Source organism: Camelina sativa, chromosome 12 (assembly GCF_000633955.1).
Source record: "Camelina sativa cultivar DH55 chromosome 12, Cs, whole genome shotgun sequence".
Taxonomy (NCBI): domain Eukaryota; kingdom Viridiplantae; phylum Streptophyta; class Magnoliopsida; order Brassicales; family Brassicaceae; genus Camelina; species Camelina sativa.
In genome coordinates this window covers 11,321,918-11,341,583 of record NC_025696.1, presented here as the reverse complement: position 1 = coordinate 11,341,583, position 19,666 = coordinate 11,321,918, and the positions used below count along the sequence as shown (strand labels likewise).

The 19,666-nt window shown below is 35.8% G+C and overlaps 5 protein-coding genes across 6 annotated transcripts; all 5 read right to left on the bottom strand.

Moving 5' to 3' along the window:
- LOC104731307 (probable pectate lyase 16) lies at positions 80-2,067 on the bottom strand. Its single transcript, XM_010450639.1, has 4 exons — positions 1,331-2,067; positions 1,131-1,234; positions 877-1,015; positions 80-473 (listed from the first exon to the last, which is right to left on the bottom strand). Exons 1-4 carry the CDS (start codon positions 2,048-2,050, stop codon positions 252-254), a joined length of 1,185 nt encoding a protein of 394 aa, XP_010448941.1. The 5' UTR covers positions 2,051-2,067; the 3' UTR covers positions 80-251.
- Positions 2,619-5,529, bottom strand: LOC104731306 (beta-glucosidase 3). 2 transcript variants are annotated; one of them, XM_010450636.2, is made up of 13 exons: positions 5,305-5,529; positions 5,164-5,227; positions 4,920-4,969; positions 4,751-4,826; positions 4,606-4,677; positions 4,430-4,517; positions 4,082-4,334; positions 3,877-3,992; positions 3,553-3,776; positions 3,406-3,431; positions 3,222-3,309; positions 3,036-3,132; positions 2,619-2,933 (listed from the first exon to the last, which is right to left on the bottom strand). In XM_010450636.2, the coding sequence occupies exons 1-13, from the start codon at positions 5,428-5,430 to the stop codon at positions 2,693-2,695; spliced, it is 1,521 nt and encodes a 506-aa protein (XP_010448938.1). In that variant the 5' UTR covers positions 5,431-5,529; the 3' UTR covers positions 2,619-2,692. The 2 variants fall into 2 exon arrangements, with proteins under 2 accessions (XP_010448938.1, XP_019088924.1); XM_019233379.1 differs by lacking the exons at positions 4,606-4,677; positions 4,751-4,826; positions 4,920-4,969; positions 5,164-5,227; positions 5,305-5,529 and having other exon boundaries at positions 4,082-4,329; positions 4,430-4,505.
- Positions 5,599-6,329, bottom strand: LOC109127877 (putative defensin-like protein 235). Its single transcript, XM_019233380.1, has 2 exons — positions 6,085-6,329; positions 5,599-5,926 (listed from the first exon to the last, which is right to left on the bottom strand). The coding sequence occupies exons 1-2, from the start codon at positions 6,149-6,151 to the stop codon at positions 5,730-5,732; spliced, it is 264 nt and encodes an 87-aa protein (XP_019088925.1). The 5' UTR covers positions 6,152-6,329; the 3' UTR covers positions 5,599-5,729.
- On the bottom strand, positions 8,151-10,642 carry LOC104731305 (alcohol dehydrogenase-like 5). Its single transcript, XM_010450635.2, has 9 exons — positions 10,329-10,642; positions 10,197-10,243; positions 9,787-10,115; positions 9,557-9,639; positions 9,386-9,461; positions 8,895-8,959; positions 8,658-8,753; positions 8,380-8,541; positions 8,151-8,289 (listed from the first exon to the last, which is right to left on the bottom strand). The coding sequence occupies exons 1-9, from the start codon at positions 10,518-10,520 to the stop codon at positions 8,173-8,175; spliced, it is 1,167 nt and encodes a 388-aa protein (XP_010448937.1). The 5' UTR covers positions 10,521-10,642; the 3' UTR covers positions 8,151-8,172.
- On the bottom strand, positions 17,101-17,600 carry LOC104731303 (putative defensin-like protein 234). The gene is made up of 2 exons (XM_019233955.1): positions 17,491-17,600; positions 17,101-17,351 (listed from the first exon to the last, which is right to left on the bottom strand). Exons 1-2 carry the CDS (start codon positions 17,555-17,557, stop codon positions 17,158-17,160), a joined length of 261 nt encoding a protein of 86 aa, XP_019089500.1. The 5' UTR covers positions 17,558-17,600; the 3' UTR covers positions 17,101-17,157.

Here is a 19,666-nt window from a genome sequence, read left to right as displayed (position 1 = left end):
TAAAATATGTAACTATGTATATTGGATTAAAAAGACATCTCATATGCATATGCCAAAAGAAAAGGAAAAAAAACTCATATTTATATGTAATTATGTATACACGAAATGCATATTACAAACTCCTGACGTTTCTCATCTTTCATAACCAGTGCTCCATGTGTAGCAAATCCAGACCAAAACATTTATAGATAATAATCAACATAAAATGAAAAAGAAAAGTAACGTGCTATACCAGAAATTAGATACTATTACTAATAACAAGGACCCTTCCGGTTGCAGTTTAGAGGGCCAGCATCTGCGGTTAAAGAAGGAACCAAGTTTCCCGAAGCGACTGTGAATCGCTGAGCAGAACTGTAGGGCAGCCCAATGCTACCATAACCGGAAGGTACGAAGTAAGCTCCATTCTTAAAAACGTCATTTGAGGTTCTCCATCTCCAGTTATTCCACCCTCCTTTTACTTCTCTCTTCGTCACCTGTTTATTTTCATTATGCTTAGCATTTTATTCCCATGCATTAATCGTAGGTATAGTTTATATAGTATCTTATATTTATATATAGTTATATACTAATGATCTTTAGACATTAATCATTATACATAACCAAAACCGGACGTTTAAACATTTAGTTAGTCGTCTAAACGTCCGATAGTAAGGTACCATCTAAGACTAATATTATAGGAAAGAAAAAAGACAAGCTTATAAATAGGTGTTCAAACCAATCTGCATGCCTCTCTCTTTTTTTCTTTTTTTTTCTAGATCAAATAGTATCGATAGTACTCTGATTTCGTTCCTAATTTAAATGGGTATAACTTATAAGTATATGTGTGAATTATATGTCAATTACAATATTGAATTAGGAGGACGAAATTAAAAATACCTGTTTGCTGTTAGATTTATCAGAAGCAATGAAATAGTTGCCTTCACTGAAAATGGTGGGATCGGCGCTACCACCAATTGCATACATTATCCATTTATCGTATCTATTGTTTGCCACATGAGCGTACCCTCGTCTTACCCTGAAACCACCACACTTTTTTACATTATTACATGTCTAATTCTGCATTAAAATTAAATTCTTAATATATATAGTTACTTTAGTTTTTAAATGGGGGAAAACAAGAAACTAATTACCTTGGCATTCTCTCCACTAGTCCTGGTCCAAAATGATTGAATGCCACGGTCACTTTCATGTTCACATCTTGCACAAAATCATCGTTGTGTCCAAGCAACATAACCTATACATATATAACAACCAATATCAAAATTTGATAGTAATTGCTCGAGACATTAAGTAGCTATAGTAATGATTTTAAATTTAAATCTAAACTGACTTTGTCATGCTGAGTGAAATAGTTGTTCGAAATGGTAATCCCAGTGGAAGCATGGATCACATCGATGAGCCCGTCCGTGCAACGCGCTAGGTAACAGTGATCGATCCAAATATTTGACGAGCTGAAAATGGCAATCGCATCACCGTCCGATCCCTTACGGTGACCAACATGCGTCGTGCTGCTCCTCACCATCCCGTACTTCCCCGGTTTGCAGTCGTGGATGCTGATCCCATGCACGATTACGTTTGTCACGTCTTGTATTGTGATGCAAGGTCCATAAGCAATTTCCACTTTTGCCCCTCTGCCATCTATGGTTTTATAGCTATTGACCATGAGCTCATTCTCTAGGGTTATGACCATATCTTTAGCGAAAGTGATCCACAACGGTTTCTCTTGGATCACGCCGTATCGCAATGAACCTGGTTGAGGGTTCTGTGCATTGTCGTTAGTGTTTGTGACAACATATAAATTACCTTTCTTGCCTCCTAAGGTAGATGAACCAAACCCAACCACGCAATCCGCTAGGGCTTTCCGATTGGCAGCCCAGTCAGACTTGAGCCGCCAACATGAGTCCACCGGATTCATGACATTCTGAGGTTTCTCAGGGAGGTAGTTGGCAACCGTCGGGTTATACCCGTAATAACCGTTATTTACGGCATGAACCAAGGACTGACATAAGAATAGTGCCACGAGGAGGCACGAAATGGTGAAAAGAGTCATGGTCCGGTGTGTTTAAGGTTTGAGTAGGGATACTAAGAAAAGGTAAAAGATGGGGAAGTACTTAAGGGAGTGTTAGATGAGATATTGTGTCAGAAAGATTAGAAGGTGTGGTAAACACGATCTTGTCCTAATAGTGGCCTAAAGATCAAAGTTGTATTGGTGAGACTTCGGTGTTGTTACACAAGATCACATATACGTGCTTCCCCACGAACATTTCTCTAGCCAACTTGCTTGGATGGAGAGATACAATGTCTTAATCATATTGTTTAATTAATTGTATTACGTTAATTGGTAATGTTTATCTGGTGCCTGGTGGGGTGTTATGTGTACGTGTACCAATCCAATATTATTTTTTGTTTCTTCTACAATTTCACTTCAGACACTCCATAAACTATTTATTTTTGAGTTTTCTTTTTAACAAAAACCATACAGATACGTAGCCGAAAATAAAACCAAACCGAACCTGAAAGTAAACCTAATTACAAATAATTTATATGGTTTCAATTTATTATTAAACCAACAAAACCCGAGTTAGTCGAAATAAAAATAAAATTCGGATACTTAAAAGTTAAAACGGCAAGCAGTTCAAAAAACAGCCCTAATTAATAAACCAGATTATCAGAATATGTAAATGCAACATTACTACGAAGAAGCTGAAAAAGAGAAGTTGTTCTGCAATTGCATGATGCCTTGAGAACCAAGAAAAGTGGTGTTGCCCTTGAGAAAAGCAGAGTACCAATTAGCAGAGAGTTTGGGAGACCTCTTGCGATTAGGGTCGCTGAAATTCACAGAGTACAATCCAAAACTAAACTCATATCCCTTCACTAATTCGTATAAATCCATAAATGACCATACAAAGTAGCCTCTCGTGTCTGATCCATTCCTACACATAGTAATATCTTGTTTCTTAACTAGTACGTTGACAAGAGAATAGAAGAAGGTACAATAAGAAATTTCTTCTTTTTTTTGTAGACACTTTACTTACCTAACGGCTCTTAGCACAGCACCAATATAGGCGTGTAAGTACTCAATCCTTGGTGTGTCCTTCTGTTGCAGCTGCAAATCTTGCTTCATCGGTGTACCTATTCGTTTGCATTGGCAAGAGAATTAAGCAGATTAGCTAGGAAACAAACAAAGAAAGAGATCAGAGAAGAAAGAATGAAAGAGAGACCATTTTCAAGAATGTAGATAGGTGGATTGCCATAGCTCAGCTTCATATCCTCAAGGACACTTTCCATAGCCCATGGAGCAACAGCATACTTTTCCAAACAAAAACAAAAAACAACTAAGAAAGAGAACACTTCTGTTTTTGAAAACTTAACTGTATCTGAATTTGGTAACCTTAAAACTCTTACCTCAAAAGCTGAAAAATTACCAAGGTCTGTCTCTCCCAAGCAGTAAAATAAAAGAAGAGAGATGGTTACCAAAAACATAAATATCAAGAAATAAAAGAGAAGCAGAGACACTGTTTTGTTATTCAAATGATAGAGTATGATTTCTACATGTCATAGATACCCCCATGTCTGAGTGGAAATCCGGGTTTCCCGAAAGAGAAGGTTTGAGTTCGATGTTTGTGACTGAAGCCGCAAGGTAGTGAATGATTCCTATAAAGTCTGATGAGCCTTTAACTTGTTCTGATTCTTCCTTTGAGAAAACTGGCAGTCTTGATCCAACACTTCTTTTCATTTCTTCCGGATAGTCTCCGTATATAAGAGGCCCAAGCATCCTGGTTTTTAAAGAGCAGAGTGTTCTGTTTTCAGCTAAAAACCTTAGATATGTTCTGCAAATCGAAAAATTCTTTTAGAAACTGTTTCTGCCTGACTCACCAACCGAGGTAGAAATCTTTGGCTCTTTGAATTGCAATGTCATCATCCGTGGAGCTTGTAGAAGGTGTAAACCCTAGTGCAAATACGCTAAAGCCTACAGAACCACCTTGCATGTCCTAGCACATTATATAAAATTTGTTGCTCATACTTACACATTCAAGAGATGGTTTTGTAAAATATATACACAAGTATAAGCAACATATACCTTATACTTTTGCGTATAGAGTCTAGAAACGGAGGCGTGCGCAAGCAGCAAGTTATGGCCTACGATATATGGTTCAGTTGAAGAGTTTCCCCATGTGCAGTTTCTTCCCGGTGAGGAGCAACGACCAGGTGGTGTGATCCCATCGTTGTAACCTCCAATAGTGAATACATTAGCCTCGTTGATTGTGGTCCAGAATTTGACATGATGACCAAATTCTCTGAAGCAAACATCTGCATAAGCAGTAAAGTCTTCGCTGCAATGACAAGATTATATCACCCATTAAATATGTCAGAGAAAACTAAGCATTTTCACACACCAAAAAAACAAAGTAAAATCTGGCTAGCCTACATGATTCTGCGGTTGATCCATCCTCCATAAGCATCCTCAAGATACTGAGGATGATCGTAGTGGAACAGAGTAACATGTGGTTCAATTCCTGTTGGAAGTTTACTTAAGTCCAAACTCAACACAACAGAACATTTAGTTTACAAGAGAGTTGGTTAGGATATGAAAACATGTCTCACCATGGCTAACAAGTTCTTGAATGAAGTTCTTGTAGAACTGTAGACCCTTTGGGTTAACAGGACCTCTTCCATCTAAATGAGAGATAAGAGCTCATGAAGTAAAAAAAATCCGGCATAAACATGAAGGGTGTTCAAGAAGACTTACTCGGTATAAGCCTAGACCAAGAAATGGAGAATCTGAAGGCATCTAAGCCAGTTTCCACCATAAGCTGCACATCCTCCTGCACATGCAAAAGCAAAATCTTTGATGTCACATAACAAAGCCAATGTAATGTAGTCAACTTTTTAAGAGTTTGCTTGGATGATAAAGAAACCTTGTACTTATGGTACCCATCACATGCTATGTCTCCGTTACTACGGTTACCTGTCAATTTAAGACTATGTAAATTTAGGTGTTTGTAGAATGAGATAGAATCCAAACGACAAGAGACTTGAATTTCCAAAATTGAATTTTAATTAAGAGTCAACATATTGGTTAAACAATAATTGGACTGATACTAGACTCCTAATTATCATTAAACTAAAATCATAACACCCAAAAAATAAAAAGTTTATTACGAGAGTGAAGGAAAGTATCCCAAACGCTAAGCTTTCTCCCATCTTCATCAAAAGCTCCTTCCCACTTTTACAACAACAAAAAAAAAACTGAGTATAAATGGAATAATACTAGAAGTTGTAAAAAACCGAACTCGGACGAACCTGATAAGCAGAAGAGGCGGCTCCGAAAGCGAAGCCCTCGGGGAAATCGTTCCTGCCGCAGCATGTTACTCCCCCAGACAATGCAAGAAGAAGAAAAATGGTAAAAAGATTCAATACCAGTTTCATTGCTCTGTTTCTCTCTCTGTTTGCTCCATGCTTTTGTGGAAATAAGTTGTAACGCACCCGAGAGAATGAACATTAAACACACTTGTCTCTATCAATTTAGTCAGCGTGGACTCAAAAGAAAGAGACACGGCACACGGACATGTGTTTCTGAAATTCTGATCATCTTATCTTTAAGATTATTACACACCCACAATTAAAAAAAAAAAAAAAATAGTTCCTTCTGTTATATTATTATTTCTTGAATTTTTTTTTGCTTTTTGTAAGAGATATAACAATAGGCTAGGAAGAAAAAAATTTCATCAAGTAAAATTACATCGGCATAAATGTTCGAAGCCAAAGTTATCACACTCGCAACTAAAAGGCTTATTGGCTGCACCTCCTTTCTTAACAAAGTCGTTTATGCATGTTTTGTTTCCGTCGCTGCCGCATCCTCCCACAAATATATCCTTCCGGACTCGTAGGCTAGCCGCCATGGGACTCAATCCAGCTTCCACTTCTATATATTGCGAGTTTATATCAACCACAAGAATAAAATGATGTAAAGTCCGAAGATGGTCTTTCTAATCGAAACAACGTTTTTCGCCATTGAAAAATTAGAGTAAACAATCAAATGAAAAAAAAAAAAAGAAAAAAAAAAAAAGGGTTAGGTATTACCTTTAACATGGCTGAAAATGAAAGATATGAGAATACAACAAACCAGAAGCAAAGTGGCGGATCTCATGATTCTTACTGTGTGGATTTTAAATTTTCCAATTGAAATTATCTTTCTTCTCTGTTTCTTTTAGTGTTGGCTGATGGTGGAAATGAAATGAACAAAAAAAAAGGGCTTAATATGAACACGACTTGGAAAGGTACTCACTTAAAAGACAAACTTTTCTTCAACGTAATTGATGGGTAGATTTAATTAGTTTTGGAAGGTAATCTTTAATTTCCTTTTGATAAAATATTGTTGGTCAAACAATTTGAATTTGACTCATACAAATTGAATTTTTCATGAATTTAGTATATATTTATATTTTCAATATAAGAGAATTTTGGGATTTTACAGATTTTGTTAGTGTTAAAAAAGGGAAAGACACCCAGGCAATACAAAGAAAGACCTAACTGTTAATTTATCTAATTATACATTTGCTTAGCAGCTTAGGTATGTCTCATCATGACTTGTTTCAAACTTTCAATATGGTATCATTATTGGTAATGGTAAATTAATACGTGTTATACGTGCATGACATTTTCATCTAAAGAAAACCAAATATATGTAATTTATAAGAACATATATGGTGAGGAAAATTTATATACGCACATATAATAAGATCAGAGAAACAATTGACCATGTTCTAGAAAATTGGCCGTCAGCTGAACATCTGATCCTTAGAAAAATGTAAAATATGGGAATTATGGTAATTAAGAAATATACTTTTCAGTCATTGTTTGCATAATATTTGCATGTCATTTAACCCCAAAAAAAAAAAAAAATTGCATGTCCTAACCTAAAAGTAGCAAATGTGACACGCTACCATCACAACCTTTTGTTTTCTTATGGTGGATGCAGGTACTGAAGTGATAGTGGAGATGATAAGGTGTGTCATTAGATTTCAACCTTAGTACGAGCATTTTTCATGGTGTGAATTAGGTTGACTCTTCAAGTCTTCATACAGTTCTCCTATAATTTCTCTTTGAAAACATCTCTATCTATTTATTCTATTAATTTGATAGAATATTCAAAACCTGAAAAAATTCATAATCCACATGCTTACCATTAATCAGAAGGATACATTTGGTATTAAAAAATATAAACAAAAAAAACTAATAATAAATTGAGATAACAGAAGAATCATAATGGATATCAATTAAACAATATCTTTATCACGATTATAATTTTTTTTAAACAATATCCTACTATATTAATTGAGAAGTACAAATATGAAACTAACCTTAAAATGTGTAAAAATTACATTCAATTGCCATTAGACTAAAGTAATTAAGCTTAATTAACTAATTTAAATAAATAAAATTAAATAAAAAATAAAAAATACTCACATATCAAATATTAAAAAATCTAAAAAAATATCTAAAAAATATGTTCTCTCTCTAATAAATTATGGACGAAATTACTAATTATTTTTTTTTTAAATATATAAACCAATCAGAATTTTTAAAACTAAGATTTTATATCCAAGTATACAATACAATTATTTTTAATAACTAAATTCGAAGATTTTGTTAAGATTTCAAATTATGATTCTCCTATCATCTTTATTTTATTTTATTTACAAATTTTTTAGAACTTTCATATAATACTTATAATTAATAAAATGCATATTTTCTGCATATGTTGTGATTTGAATTTTTTAAAACGAAGATATATTACTCAATGTATGAAAATGTGTGTTTTAATTTCCACATTGGCGGGTTGGTAAAACTAAATTTATATAGATGATAAATTAATAATTTTTATTTACTCACAATTATAATATTAAAATTACTATTTTATATTTCACAAAATATAATGCAAATACAACAAACAAATATAAAACTGTAATAATACGTCAAAAATAAAATACTATAATATTCTAAAATAATTAGTATTCAAATAAACTAATAGATTTACATAACAATTAAAAATAAATATTATCTCAAACAAAATAATTTTTTAAAAAAACAATAATTTTTATTATTATATTATAATTTTTTTAAAAATGTTGACCCGTGTTTTAAGCACGGGATATATCCTAGTATTTATTATTTGTCCATCCATAAAATGCAGCGGAGAGACTTCCCTTGCACTAACAAATCAAAAGCCTTGTTGATTTCCTCAAATTTCAATTCATGTGTAATAAAACTGTCCAGATTAAGCTCCTGCAATTGTAAACGAAAAATAGTAATCCCCATGAAAACATAACATCTAAAGCTGTAATCATACAAATATATAGATAAATGTGTATATACCTTTTTTAAGTAATGATCCACGAGAATCGGAATATCTAGTTTGGGTTTAAGACCACCAAACATGCTTCCGCAAATATGTCTGCCTCTAAAAAGATCCAAACAACCCAAACTTGTTGGCGTTAAATCCTTATCTATCCCCAACACTACCGTCTTGCCTGAACCCTGTTTTATATATTTCATTGTTAATGTCTTCAAAGATATAGTTAAATAATTTTGTTTAGCCATTGTAATGATTTTGAACTGACTGGGAGAAATCAAAAGATCCGGTATAAGCCTACCGTGCGGGTGCTGTTGAAAGCTTCGGTCAATAAAGAAGGTAAACCAACGCATTCGAAGCTATAGTCAACTCCTCCTCTTGTCATTTCTTTGATCACCTTTTTCATAATTTTCCAACAAATAAATAAGTTAAATTTGTTTTTGGATAAATTAATGATTAATTCAAAATTTACGAAAAAGTTTATATAATTCCGATGTGAAGCTACGAATGAAATGGTGTAATATATTAAATAACATACCTCGCTAATTTTCTTTTCTCCACACAAGGCAGGATTAATGAAATCCGTGACACCAAATTTCTTACCTATTCAACGTAGATAGGCATATATGTTTATACTTGATCAATGAATATTATTTTTCATCTATACTATTAAGTGATAGCTAATCTGAAATCTTTTCTTTTTAAGGTTTAGCTTTTGCAATGCAAAATAGTTTGTTTTAATTTTTTTTGTCAACAACATATATGTACATACATAAAAGGATAAAACTGAAGGATGATGTAATAGCGACACCAACACAAACCATTACATTGCATATTTTGATTTAAAAAATCATGTTATAAGTTGTAAAGAAACAGAACGACTAAAATCTACTATTGTACTTTTGGATTTGGTTATGTTAACAAATAAATAACACAACCTGGACGGATGGACTATTTGTTAGACCAACGTAAAAATTAGTGACATTAAAAGACAGAAAGAAACATTCAGTTGAAATACAACGAGCTTACCTAGCTCAAATTTATCAGGATTTAGATCAACCCCAATGATCTTTCCAGCCCCACGCAGCCTGGCTCCTTCTGCAACCTGATATCAAATCATTTAAGTATGTATTATTATCAGCAGATAACTATAATTAATGTTTCTTAAATCAAATAAATTTTGGGACACAAAACTGATACCGCAAGTCCAACAGTACCAAGGCCAAAAACTGCAATGGTGGAGCCTTCTTCAACGTCAGCCACTTTCCAAGCTGCTCCAACTCCTGATCCACGTTGACTTAATATAATAACAACTCCACACTTTGATATCTACTTCTTTTTATGTTTTAACCCTCAAAAAAGTTCTTAAGTATGCTTTCACCCCTGATTTCTACCAACCCTACGGCAACAAACAAATATAGAAAAAAAACCTGTGGAGACACCGCAGCTGAGTAATGCCGCCTTATTGACCGGGATTTCAGAAGATAGTTTGACTAGATGTGCGATATCCACGACGGTATATTCAGAAAAACTCGATACAAATAAAAAATGGTAAATTTCTTTTCCAAAAGAGTCTTTGAATCTTGAAGTCATTCCGTATCGTCTGGTGTTTGGTAAAAGGTCATCAGCAAATCTTGCGCACCAGTTGCTCTTTGAGGATTTGCAATCTCTACATTCTTCACAGTGAGGGTGAAACACAGGCAAAACGACGTCGTTTAGTTGAAATCCATCCACATGTTCACCAATGCTCTCCACCACGCTAAATTACAACAAAATAAAGTAATTAGGTAAATTCTTGAAAATGAATGAAAGTTAAACAAGTATATAAAAGAAGATTTACCCGACTGCTTCGTGTCCTAGAATCCTAGGAAACCTTGCAAGCGGTCCCTAGAAATTTCAAAAGGCTAAGTAATTAGTGAGAAAAACAAAAAAAAATAGGTTGCAAAGATGGATCACAAGTGTAAAAACTTACACTGTCTAATTTACAGAAAGTATAATCGGTGTGACACAGAGATGTGCATAGGATCTTAATCCTAACTTCGTAAGGTTGGGGTGGATCAACGTAGATCTCTTCTATCACCAATGCTTCTCCTGGTTTTCTAGATATTGCTGCTTTGCATCGAATTGGCTTTCCTTCGTGAATGGAGAATGATGCCTTGTCCATGGTAGTGAATGATGAATTAATTATGAACTTATTTTGGAGTGGATATGTAAAAGAGAGAGATTGCCACCTATTATTATAATCTTCTCTTTATTAAAATATACGTGCCTGCATGCAAAACGATTGCATAGTTTTTCATCAATACCATTATTTTATAATAAATCATTTTTTAGTGGATTGTTTCTAATTGAGCTAGTCTCTAATCTAAACAGCCTACCTTGATTTATTTTTGAAATTAATCGTAAGAAAATGAAATTCTTGGCAGCAAGTCTCGATCAGATCGTGGTGGGTGATTTAAGACAAAACTAAAAGCCAGCCAAGAAATATCTTCTAAATTAATCTTGATTCTATGACTAACGTACTAATTAATTTAGTTGAACTTAGAAATCTTAGATATTTTACACAACCAGGACACATAAGCCTATTTAATGGCTCGTCTGTTAATGTCCTTACTAGATTCAAACTTGACAAAATGTATTGTAGAGATTTGTATCTTGAAATGTAAAAGTAGCTAGCTTTTAGTAATTTGAAGTACTCTCTTTCTCTCTCTCTTTAAAACACTCGTGTGAAGTTTGCAAATTTGAAAGATAAAAACTTAAAGGAAAGTGCACACAAAATTTAACGAGTTCGGATCCTTGGGAGGAATCCTAAGTCTCGCCGGAGAAGATCTCCGGAAAATCCACTAAGAAACTTAGCTCAAACCGAGCTCTCAATCATTGTTTACACTTCTCTCTATGGTTTTTTCACTCACACTAGTTCATACACTTCATCTACTTAACGAGTTCGGATCCTTGGGAGGAATCCTAAGTCTCGCCGGAGAAGATCTCCGGAAAATCCACTAAGAAACTTAGCTCAAACCGAGCTCTCAATCATTGTTTACACTTCTCTCTATGGTTTTTTCACTCACACTAGTTCATACACTTCATTTACAATATGATTTTATAGACAAACCAAGACTACTCTCATAACTAGGGTAAAGAGAACTTAACTCTGGTTAAATCTTCCTGTTTGGCTTGGTCTTCAAGGTTGGCACTGATACAAAGGTAGGCGGAGAGAAAACGCAGGCCTGCTTTGCTTTGTCTCCTTCAGATTGGACCAGCCCCACAGTGTACGAACCTGAGATTGTGTATGTTGCAGAGTGAACATCCAAGAGTCGAGAGACTTCTAATCTTATCTTGAACCTTATCTTTGAAAGCATCTCACTCAATCAGTGTCTTCTGTCTTTTCCTCTTCTCATTGAAACCCTCTTTTCCAAAACCAGTCTTTGACTTCTTCTTTTCTTGGTTTCACGAGACTTGAGAAAAAATAGAACTTGGGATTCAAACTAATCACCACAAAACTCCACCTTGGTTTGAATACCACTCCAACTTGATTCTTCTTCTTAGCATACTTGGATTTTCCACTTCTCCGGATTCTTCACTACTTCTTTTAGTGACTTGAAATTCTGAGCAACTCCAAAGCGTTTTGAAGTTTGCTCACAGGAACCGTTTTTGTAAAGATATCTGCAGGATTCCATGATGTAGACACCTTCACAACCTTTACTTCTCCTTCTGCAATCTTGTCTCTGATAAAATGCAAACGCACATCAATGTGTTTAGTTCTCTCGTGATGAACAGAGTTCATTGATAGTGGGTTAGCACTCTGTGAATCACACATGACTTCAACATGATCTTGCTCGAATCCTAACTCACTTGCAAGACCTTTCAGTCAAATTTCTTCCTTTATGGCTTCAGTCAATGCCATATACTCTGCTTCAGTAGTAGAAAAAGCTATTACTTTCTGTAGGCCTGATTTCCAGCTGATAACATTTCCACCTGCAGTGAAAACATACCCGGTTACTGACCTTCTCTTGTCTAAGTCAGCTGCTAAGTCAGAGTCACAAAACCCTTTGATCTCTGAACTGTCTTGCTTCTTGTAGATTAACCTGAGATCTTGAGTTCCTTTGATGTATCTTAAAACCCACTTCACAGCTTGTCAGTGTTCCTTCACTGGTTTACTCATATATCTGCTCACGACACACAAAGGGTAAGCAAGATCAGGTCTTGTTCCAATCATCGAGTACATGATACTCCCAACAGCATTTGAGTAGGGAATCGACTTCATGTAATCCTCTTGAGAATCCAACTCTTCTTTTGATGCAGCTTTAAGCCTAAACTGAACTCCCAGTGGAGTTGAAACCGACTTTGACTTATCCATTCTGAATTCTTGAAGGACCTTCTGCAAAAATTATTTCTGTGACACTTCAAGTGTCCCATTTGTTCTGTCTCTCTTGATCTCCATACCCAGAATCTTTCTTGCTTCTCCTAAATCTTTCATTTTAAATTCTGCACTCAGTAAATCCTTGGGTTCTTGAATTTTCTCCTTGTTCTTGGCAGCAATGAGCATGTCATCGACATATAGAAGAAAATATATGTAGGTGTTGTCCTCAAGCTTCTGATAGTAGATATAGTGGTCAAAGTTGCTTCTAAGATACCCTGAGTTCCTCATGAAAGTATCAAATCTCTGATTCCATTGCCTAGGTGCTTGTTTTAGCCCATATAAAGATTTCTTGAGAAGACATACCTCTTCTGTTTCTGACTCGATTTTGTACCCTTCTGGCTGCTCCATCAATATGTGTTCATCCAGATTTCCATGTAATAACGCCGTTTTGACATCCATCTGCTCCAATTCAAGATGTTGTTGAACCACATATGACAAAATCAGTCGTATGGAGACATGTTTCACAACCGGAGAGAAAATTTCTTAGTAATCTATCCTTTCCTTTTGTAGATAACCCGTAGCAACAAGTCTGGCTTTGAATCTCGGTTGATCAACTCCAGGTACACTCGACTTCCTTTTGTATGCCCACTTACAGCCTATCACCTTGCTTTTCTCTGGTTTCTCGGTTAGTGTCCATGTCTGAGTCTTGAGCAATGAGTGCATTTCTTCATCCATTGCCTCTTTCCAAGACTTTGCATCTTTATCCAGTATTGCTTCATCGTAGCAACACGACTCAGGATATCCACCATCTTCAGTCATCATTAATGCAAAACCGACCAACTTTTCTTCATCTTGACTGATTTCCACCAAATTTGAATCCCTGAATTTTAGTGGTAGTCTGGTGGGTCTCCTCTCTCTATCTCTGGCCAACTGATAGTTCTCCAGTTGATTGTTGACTTGAGATTCTTCATTCTCAGTGTCGCTTTCTTGTTCTTTGTCATCACTAAGTCGTCTGTCAGCTTGATCAGACTCTGTACCTTCTTGAGCTCCACCTAAATCACTGAAGTTACCATGATTAATTTCATAGATAATAGGTTCCTGAGTTTTTTATGATTCAGTTTCTGATTGTGAAGATTGATTGAGATGTTTCTACATCTTTTCTTCTTGAAATGTTGCATCTCTGGTGATGATGCATTTCTTCTCCTCAACTAACCAGAATTTGTATTCTTTTACACCAGGAGGATACCCGACAAACACCCCTTTCTTTGCTCTCGGATTAAGCTTCCCTTGATCACTGTGGATGTAAGCTACTGAACCAAAAACTCTTAACTCGGTCTAGCACCTGTCCAAACTTCCTCTGGTACTTCAAACTCAATCGCAGATGATGGCGATCTGTTTATCTGATAAACTGCCGTTGATGCAGCTTCAGCCCAGAAGACTTTTGGAAGCCCTGATTCAATTAGAATACTTCGAACCTTTTCAAGAATGGTTTGGTTCATTCTTTCTGCAACTCCACTCTATTGTGGAGTGTAAGCACATGTTCGATGTCTTACAATACCTTCTTGCTTGCAGAAATCATCAAACTCTTTATTGCAGAACTCTAACCTATTATATGTTCAGAGTATCTTGACCTTCTTGTTTCACTGATTCTCAACCATCTTCTTCCATTCCAGAAAACTACCATAGGCTTCATCTTTCTTCTTCAAAAAATATATCCATGTCTTCCTTGAGTAGTCATCTATGAAAGAGATAAAGTATTGGCATTTGCCTAACGTCAAGGGAACATTTGGTGATCCCCATAAGTCTGAATGTATGTATTCTAGCTTCTCCTTGGTAACATGCTTTCCAATACCAAAAGCTGACTCGATGTGCTTTACCGTAAACACAATCCTCACAGAATTCCAAATTTGTTACCTTAGAGCTGTCTAAGTAGCCTTTCTTAAGCAATGCCTTCATACTCTTCTGACTCATATGACCCAATCTTCTATGCCATAATCGTGTCTCATCTTTTAAACCCTCTGAGAAACTCACTTCTCCAGTTAAAACATATCCTTTTAACGCATAGAGTGTGTCAGTCTTCTGACCTTTGATTAAGGCCGTGCAACCTTTGTTGACCTTCATAATTCCATCTCTTGACTGAAACCAGCATCCTTGATCTTCCAAAGTTCCGAGTGAGATAAGATTCTTTGACATTCCTGGTACATACCTCACATTCTTCAGAAGAACCGTTGAGTCATCTTCGTTCTTTATTCTTATGCTCCCAACTCCTTTTACTTCTGAGTATGTATCATTTGCAATTCTTACTCTTCCAGAACATGCTTCATTTAACTCAATGAACTAGTCTTTCCTATGGGTCATGTGAAAGGAACAGCCTGTATCCATGATCCACTTCTCTTTAAAATCTTCTCCAAGTGATATAAGCGCTTCTGAGACCATGAGTGCTGCAGCATCAGTGATTTGACCTGTCACGGCCGATGATTCACCCCTCTCCATGCAACCATCTTTCTGCTGCTTGTTCCTCTCCTTCCATACATAGCACTGCTTCTTGTAGTGTCCATCTTTACCACAAATCCAGCAAGTTTTCTTCCCCTTAGACTTAGACCTCTTGTTCTGTTTCCCTTTGTCACCTCCCTTGTCTATTTTTTCAGATCTACCCCTTTCTTGAACAAACAAAGCATCCGAACTTTACTTTGGTAACCTTCCACTTGCTCCTAGTTTAAGCCCTTTAGATCTGATAGCACCAGTAATTTCATCTAGAGACAAAGACGTTTTTCCATACTTCAATGTATCTTTAAGCTGGTCGAACTGCTTTGGTAAAACCATAAGCAGAATAATAGCCTGATCTTCATCTGAAACTATCACCTTAACATGTTCTAGATCAGCTATCAACCTAAAGAAATCATTCATGTTCTCCTCTACTATCATACTATCACTCTTTCCTTGATAATCTTCCTGAGGACATTGTCTCCTATGCTTAGAATGATAGTAGATCTTGCCTTCCCTCTTTTCTCCTTTTGAGACTTTTCTGCAGCAGTTTTGGCCTTTGTTGCAGCTTGTTTTGGAGCAGTCTCTGCAGTCACCCCTTCACTCGTTTCTGCAGATGACTCTTTAGTCTCAGGAGCTTGTTCTTCGTCCAACCCTTCCAGCAGACCCAACATCTCCAGATGTGCTAAGCTTTTCTTTCTAGAGCATGTAGTCACTTTTCCCGTCGAACTTCTCCATCTCAACCCTTGATGAAGACATGGCTTCGGATCTGAGATGAAAACTTCTCCAAACCTGGAGCTCTGATACCAATCTGTAGAGATTTGTACCTTGAAATGTAAAAGTAGCTAGCTTTAAGTGATCTGAAGTACTCTCTCTCTCTCTCTCTGTTTAAAACACTCGTGTGAAGTTTGCAAACTTGAAAGATAAAAACTTAAAGGAAAGTGCACACAAGATTTAACGAGTTCGGATCCTTGGGAGGAATCCTACGTCCCGCCAGAGAAGATCTCCGGTAAATCCACTAAGAAACTTAGCTCAAACCGAGCTCTCAATCACTGTTTACACTTCTTTCTCTGGTTCTTTCAGTCACACTAGTTCATACACTTCATCTACAATATGCTTTTATAGACAAACCAACACTACTCTCTTAACTAGGGTAAAGAGAACTTAACTCTGGTTAAATCTTCCCGTTTGGCTTGGTCTTCAAGCTTGGCACTGATATTGAGGTAGGCGGAGAGAAAACGCAGGCCTGCTTTGCTTTGCCTCTTTCAGATCGGACCAGCCCCACAGTGTAAGAACCTGAGATTGTGTCTGTTGCAGAGTGAACAGCCAAGAGTCGAGAGACTTCTAATCTTATCTTGAACCTTATCTTTGAAAGCCTCTCACTCAACCCGTGTCTTCTGTCTTTTCCTCTTCTCCTTGAAATTTCTTTTCCAAAACCAGTATTTAAGAGACTTGAAAAAAAATAGAATTTGGGATTCAAACTAATCCCCACATGTATATTGTTGACCAAAAAAAAATTAAAAAATGTTATCCTACACGTTTGCTAAAAAATGCATTTGAGATGGCAAGATTCACATGGTTCTTAGTTTTACCATGAAAATACATAGTCTTTACTTTCGTGCATCGAATGGGAATAAAAGTTAATTTATTTGCTTCTAGAAGAACCATATGTGAGGATAGTCAAAAAGAACCAACATAATGGTTGTTTTTTTTTTATAATTAAAATTATATTATGTTATAACATAATGGTTGTTATAGAGTACTCTCTCTAATCTAGATTTGGATGGAGTGTTGAGCAGAGAGTTTTAAGAAAACAAAACTTCAAGGTATTTTAAGTTTTGCAACTTTTTTCTTCTTTACGAATTTTACCAACATCGAAAAAGATTCAATATATTCCACATCGTAATAAACTAGTTTCCTTGATATATTATTATTTGTAGAGATATAACCAAAAAAACTAGCAAGGAACATTACATCGGCAAAAATGTTCTTCGCCAAAGTTATCACACTCGCAACTACTAGGCTTACTGGCTGCACCTCCTTTCTTAACAAAATCGTTTATGCATGTTTTGTTTCCGTCGCTGCCGCATCCTCCCAAAAATATATCCTTCCGGCCGCATTGGTCCATTGGATTCAACTCAGCTTCCACTTCTGTATTTTATTATACATAAAAAAAGAAGTGTGCGTTTCAGATCTTACTTACTGATAATGCAAACATGGTTATAATTATAAAACATGGTACGGAAACCATTGTTTATGAAATCAACATATTAGGGGTTTTAGAATTTACCTCTAACATGGCCCAAAATGAAAGACATAAGAACACAAGAAACCAATAACAAAGTAACAAAATTCATGATTCTTATTGTGCTGATTGATAATTTATCTTTTTCACTCTTGTTCCTCCTTCCTCGTTTCAATGAATGATATATATATGCACTTAATTTTGTTTGGTCAACGAATATATGTAGTATACACACACATAATCAACAAAACTGTTGGTAAACATATATATTTATTTTCTTCCTTTTTTTTGGCCTAACATATCACTTAATTTTGGAAAGCAATCTTTAATCCATTTCTTTTGAAAAAAAAACAATATATCTTTTGATTAGTTTTGGAAGGTAATCTTTTTCCTCTCTTTCATTTTTAAAACAAAAAATTTGGTTATGTATATGATTTAAGAATTAATGGGATGTATTGAAACCATGATTTTGAAAGATGTTATGAGATTTAGAAAATTTGGAATGTTGATAGATTTTATGGAAGTTGATATGATTTATTGTAAAATTATTTCAAATCCCACCTAAAACCATGAGATTTAGGGAGTGTATTGAAATCGTGATTTTGGAAGATTTTGTGGGATTTATGAAATTTGGAGTTTTGATAGATTTTAGGGAAGTTGATATAATTTATGGTAAAATTCTTTCAAATCACACCTAAAACCATGGGATTTAAATTTCTATATTTTTAACTAAACAATCCTTTCAAATCCTCCAGAATCCCTAAAACTTATTAAAATCTAAATCTACAAACTGTTTTGAATAAAAATGGATTTTAAAGTAGATTTTCAAATCATCAGTTAAATAACAATGGATTTTAAAATGTCAAGTTGAATACACCCCCGTTAAAGTCAAAATCCACAAACTGTTTTGAATAACATTTGATTTTAAAGTAGATTTTTAAATCATCAGTTCAATAACAATGACTTTTAGTTGATTTTTTAGAATACATGGTTGAATAACATAAGATTTGTAAATTTTATACAAATCAAGTTAAATACACCCCCTAAATGGTTATCATGGATTAGATACTATACATAATTTATTGATAACAGTTTCTGAATCTAAGAGTGTAACATCCGCGAACCGGATTATGCGGTTTTGGTAGGAGTGTCGATCGACACCCTTGTGGCATCGATCGACACCACTATTTCTGGGTTCGTCGGGTTTGTTTTAATTCGCGATTTTGGTTTGGTTGGTTTGGTTTAGTTATCTAAACCTAGTATATAAGTGGAGAAGCGACAAATTAAGGGTTTTAGGGTGTCTGGTCGCCGTTTGCAGAGATAGAGAGAGAGGAGAGAGCCTATTGTGGTGTGAAGGAGATTAAAGGAGAAAGAGCAGAATCGTTAGGGTTTGGGAGGAAATAGTTTCGGCATATCAAATCGTTCTCAAAGGTAATGAAATTTATTAGGTTTATTCCCAAGTCTTTCATCGTCATTCTCCTTTTTACAGAAGTAGTTTTGGATTTAAAATCGATGAGTTATTGGCAGTTTCGTGAGTCACGTTTTCTCAGACGCGAGTTGGAACCATCGGGGATTGTAATTGAGATCGTGGTCTCGTCTGGTTCCTGATCGTGCTGAAATTTTGTGGGAAGCTTCGTGACGTCTAGGGATAGCTTTTCGCCGGAGCGATTTGGTAGTTAACGGTTGGTTTTCATTTTAGGGTTTCGTCTTTGAGACTGTTCTTTTCTGATGTTTCTGTCCAGTTTTGCTATAAGTCGTTTTTGGTTGTGTGGCTTGTTGTAGGGCGTTTCTGGGCTGTTTCAGACGTTAGGAGGGTCTCAACTGGTTGTATTGGTTGTTATAATCAGTTGATAAGGTGAGTGCATGACCATGGCTTATCTAAGCCTGAGAATCCTTTGTTTGCTTGATTTGTTGTGTTTTGTGGTGTTGTTCTTGCTTGTGGTGGTTGTGTTATGGTTATTATAGGTTCCTGAGGCTTTTGGGAGAGTTTGGGACAAATTGTAGGCGGATTGAAACGGAGGTTCGTCGTTCGGATTCGTGCAGTTCGCGTCTGCGAAGGGAGTGTCGATCGACACCAGTTAGGTGTCGGTCGACACCATGTTTGGCCAGTGTCGATCGACACCTCTCTGGTGTCGGTCGACACCAAGTTGCTTGTTTCGTGATTTTCCTGGTTTGTTTGTGTTTGGTTGTCAGTTGTTAAGCATTGGTTTCTCAGATGCTT

What these genes read in the sequence shown, in the direction of transcription:
- LOC104731307 (XM_010450639.1), bottom strand. Translation starts at nt 2,050, where the DNA reads ATGACTCTTTTCACCATTTCGTGCCTCCTCGTGGCACTATTCTTATGT. An exon ending in ATTTCACTCAGCATGACAAA is followed by an intron (nt 1,235 to 1,330) that starts GTCAGTTTAGAT and finishes ATATATGTATAG; the next exon opens with GTTATGTTGCTTGGACACAA. An exon ending in CTAGTGGAGAGAATGCCAAG is followed by an intron (nt 1,016 to 1,130) that starts GTAATTAGTTTC and finishes TGGTGGTTTCAG; the next exon opens with GGTAAGACGAGGGTACGCTC.
- LOC104731306 (XM_010450636.2), bottom strand. Translation starts at nt 5,430, where the DNA reads ATGAAACTGGTATTGAATCTTTTTACCATTTTTCTTCTTCTTGCATTG. An exon ending in CCGCCTCTTCTGCTTATCAG is followed by an intron (nt 5,228 to 5,304) that starts GTTCGTCCGAGT and finishes TTGTTGTAAAAG; the next exon opens with TGGGAAGGAGCTTTTGATGA. An exon ending in TCTATACGCAAAAGTATAAG is followed by an intron (nt 3,993 to 4,081) that starts GTATATGTTGCT and finishes ATAATGTGCTAG; the next exon opens with GACATGCAAGGTGGTTCTGT.
- LOC109127877 (XM_019233380.1), bottom strand. Translation starts at nt 6,151, where the DNA reads ATGAGATCCGCCACTTTGCTTCTGGTTTGTTGTATTCTCATATCTTTC. An exon ending in CATTTTCAGCCATGTTAAAG is followed by an intron (nt 5,927 to 6,084) that starts GTAATACCTAAC and finishes CGCAATATATAG; the next exon opens with AAGTGGAAGCTGGATTGAGT.
- LOC104731305 (XM_010450635.2), bottom strand. Translation starts at nt 10,520, where the DNA reads ATGGACAAGGCATCATTCTCCATTCACGAAGGAAAGCCAATTCGATGC. An exon ending in TCCTGATAAATTTGAGCTAG is followed by an intron (nt 8,960 to 9,385) that starts GTAAGCTCGTTG and finishes TACGTTGAATAG; the next exon opens with GTAAGAAATTTGGTGTCACG. An exon ending in TGGATCATTACTTAAAAAAG is followed by an intron (nt 8,290 to 8,379) that starts GTATATACACAT and finishes TTACAATTGCAG; the next exon opens with GAGCTTAATCTGGACAGTTT.
- LOC104731303 (XM_019233955.1), bottom strand. Translation starts at nt 17,557, where the DNA reads ATGAATTTTGTTACTTTGTTATTGGTTTCTTGTGTTCTTATGTCTTTC. An exon ending in CATTTTGGGCCATGTTAGAG is followed by an intron (nt 17,352 to 17,490) that starts GTAAATTCTAAA and finishes AATAAAATACAG; the next exon opens with AAGTGGAAGCTGAGTTGAAT.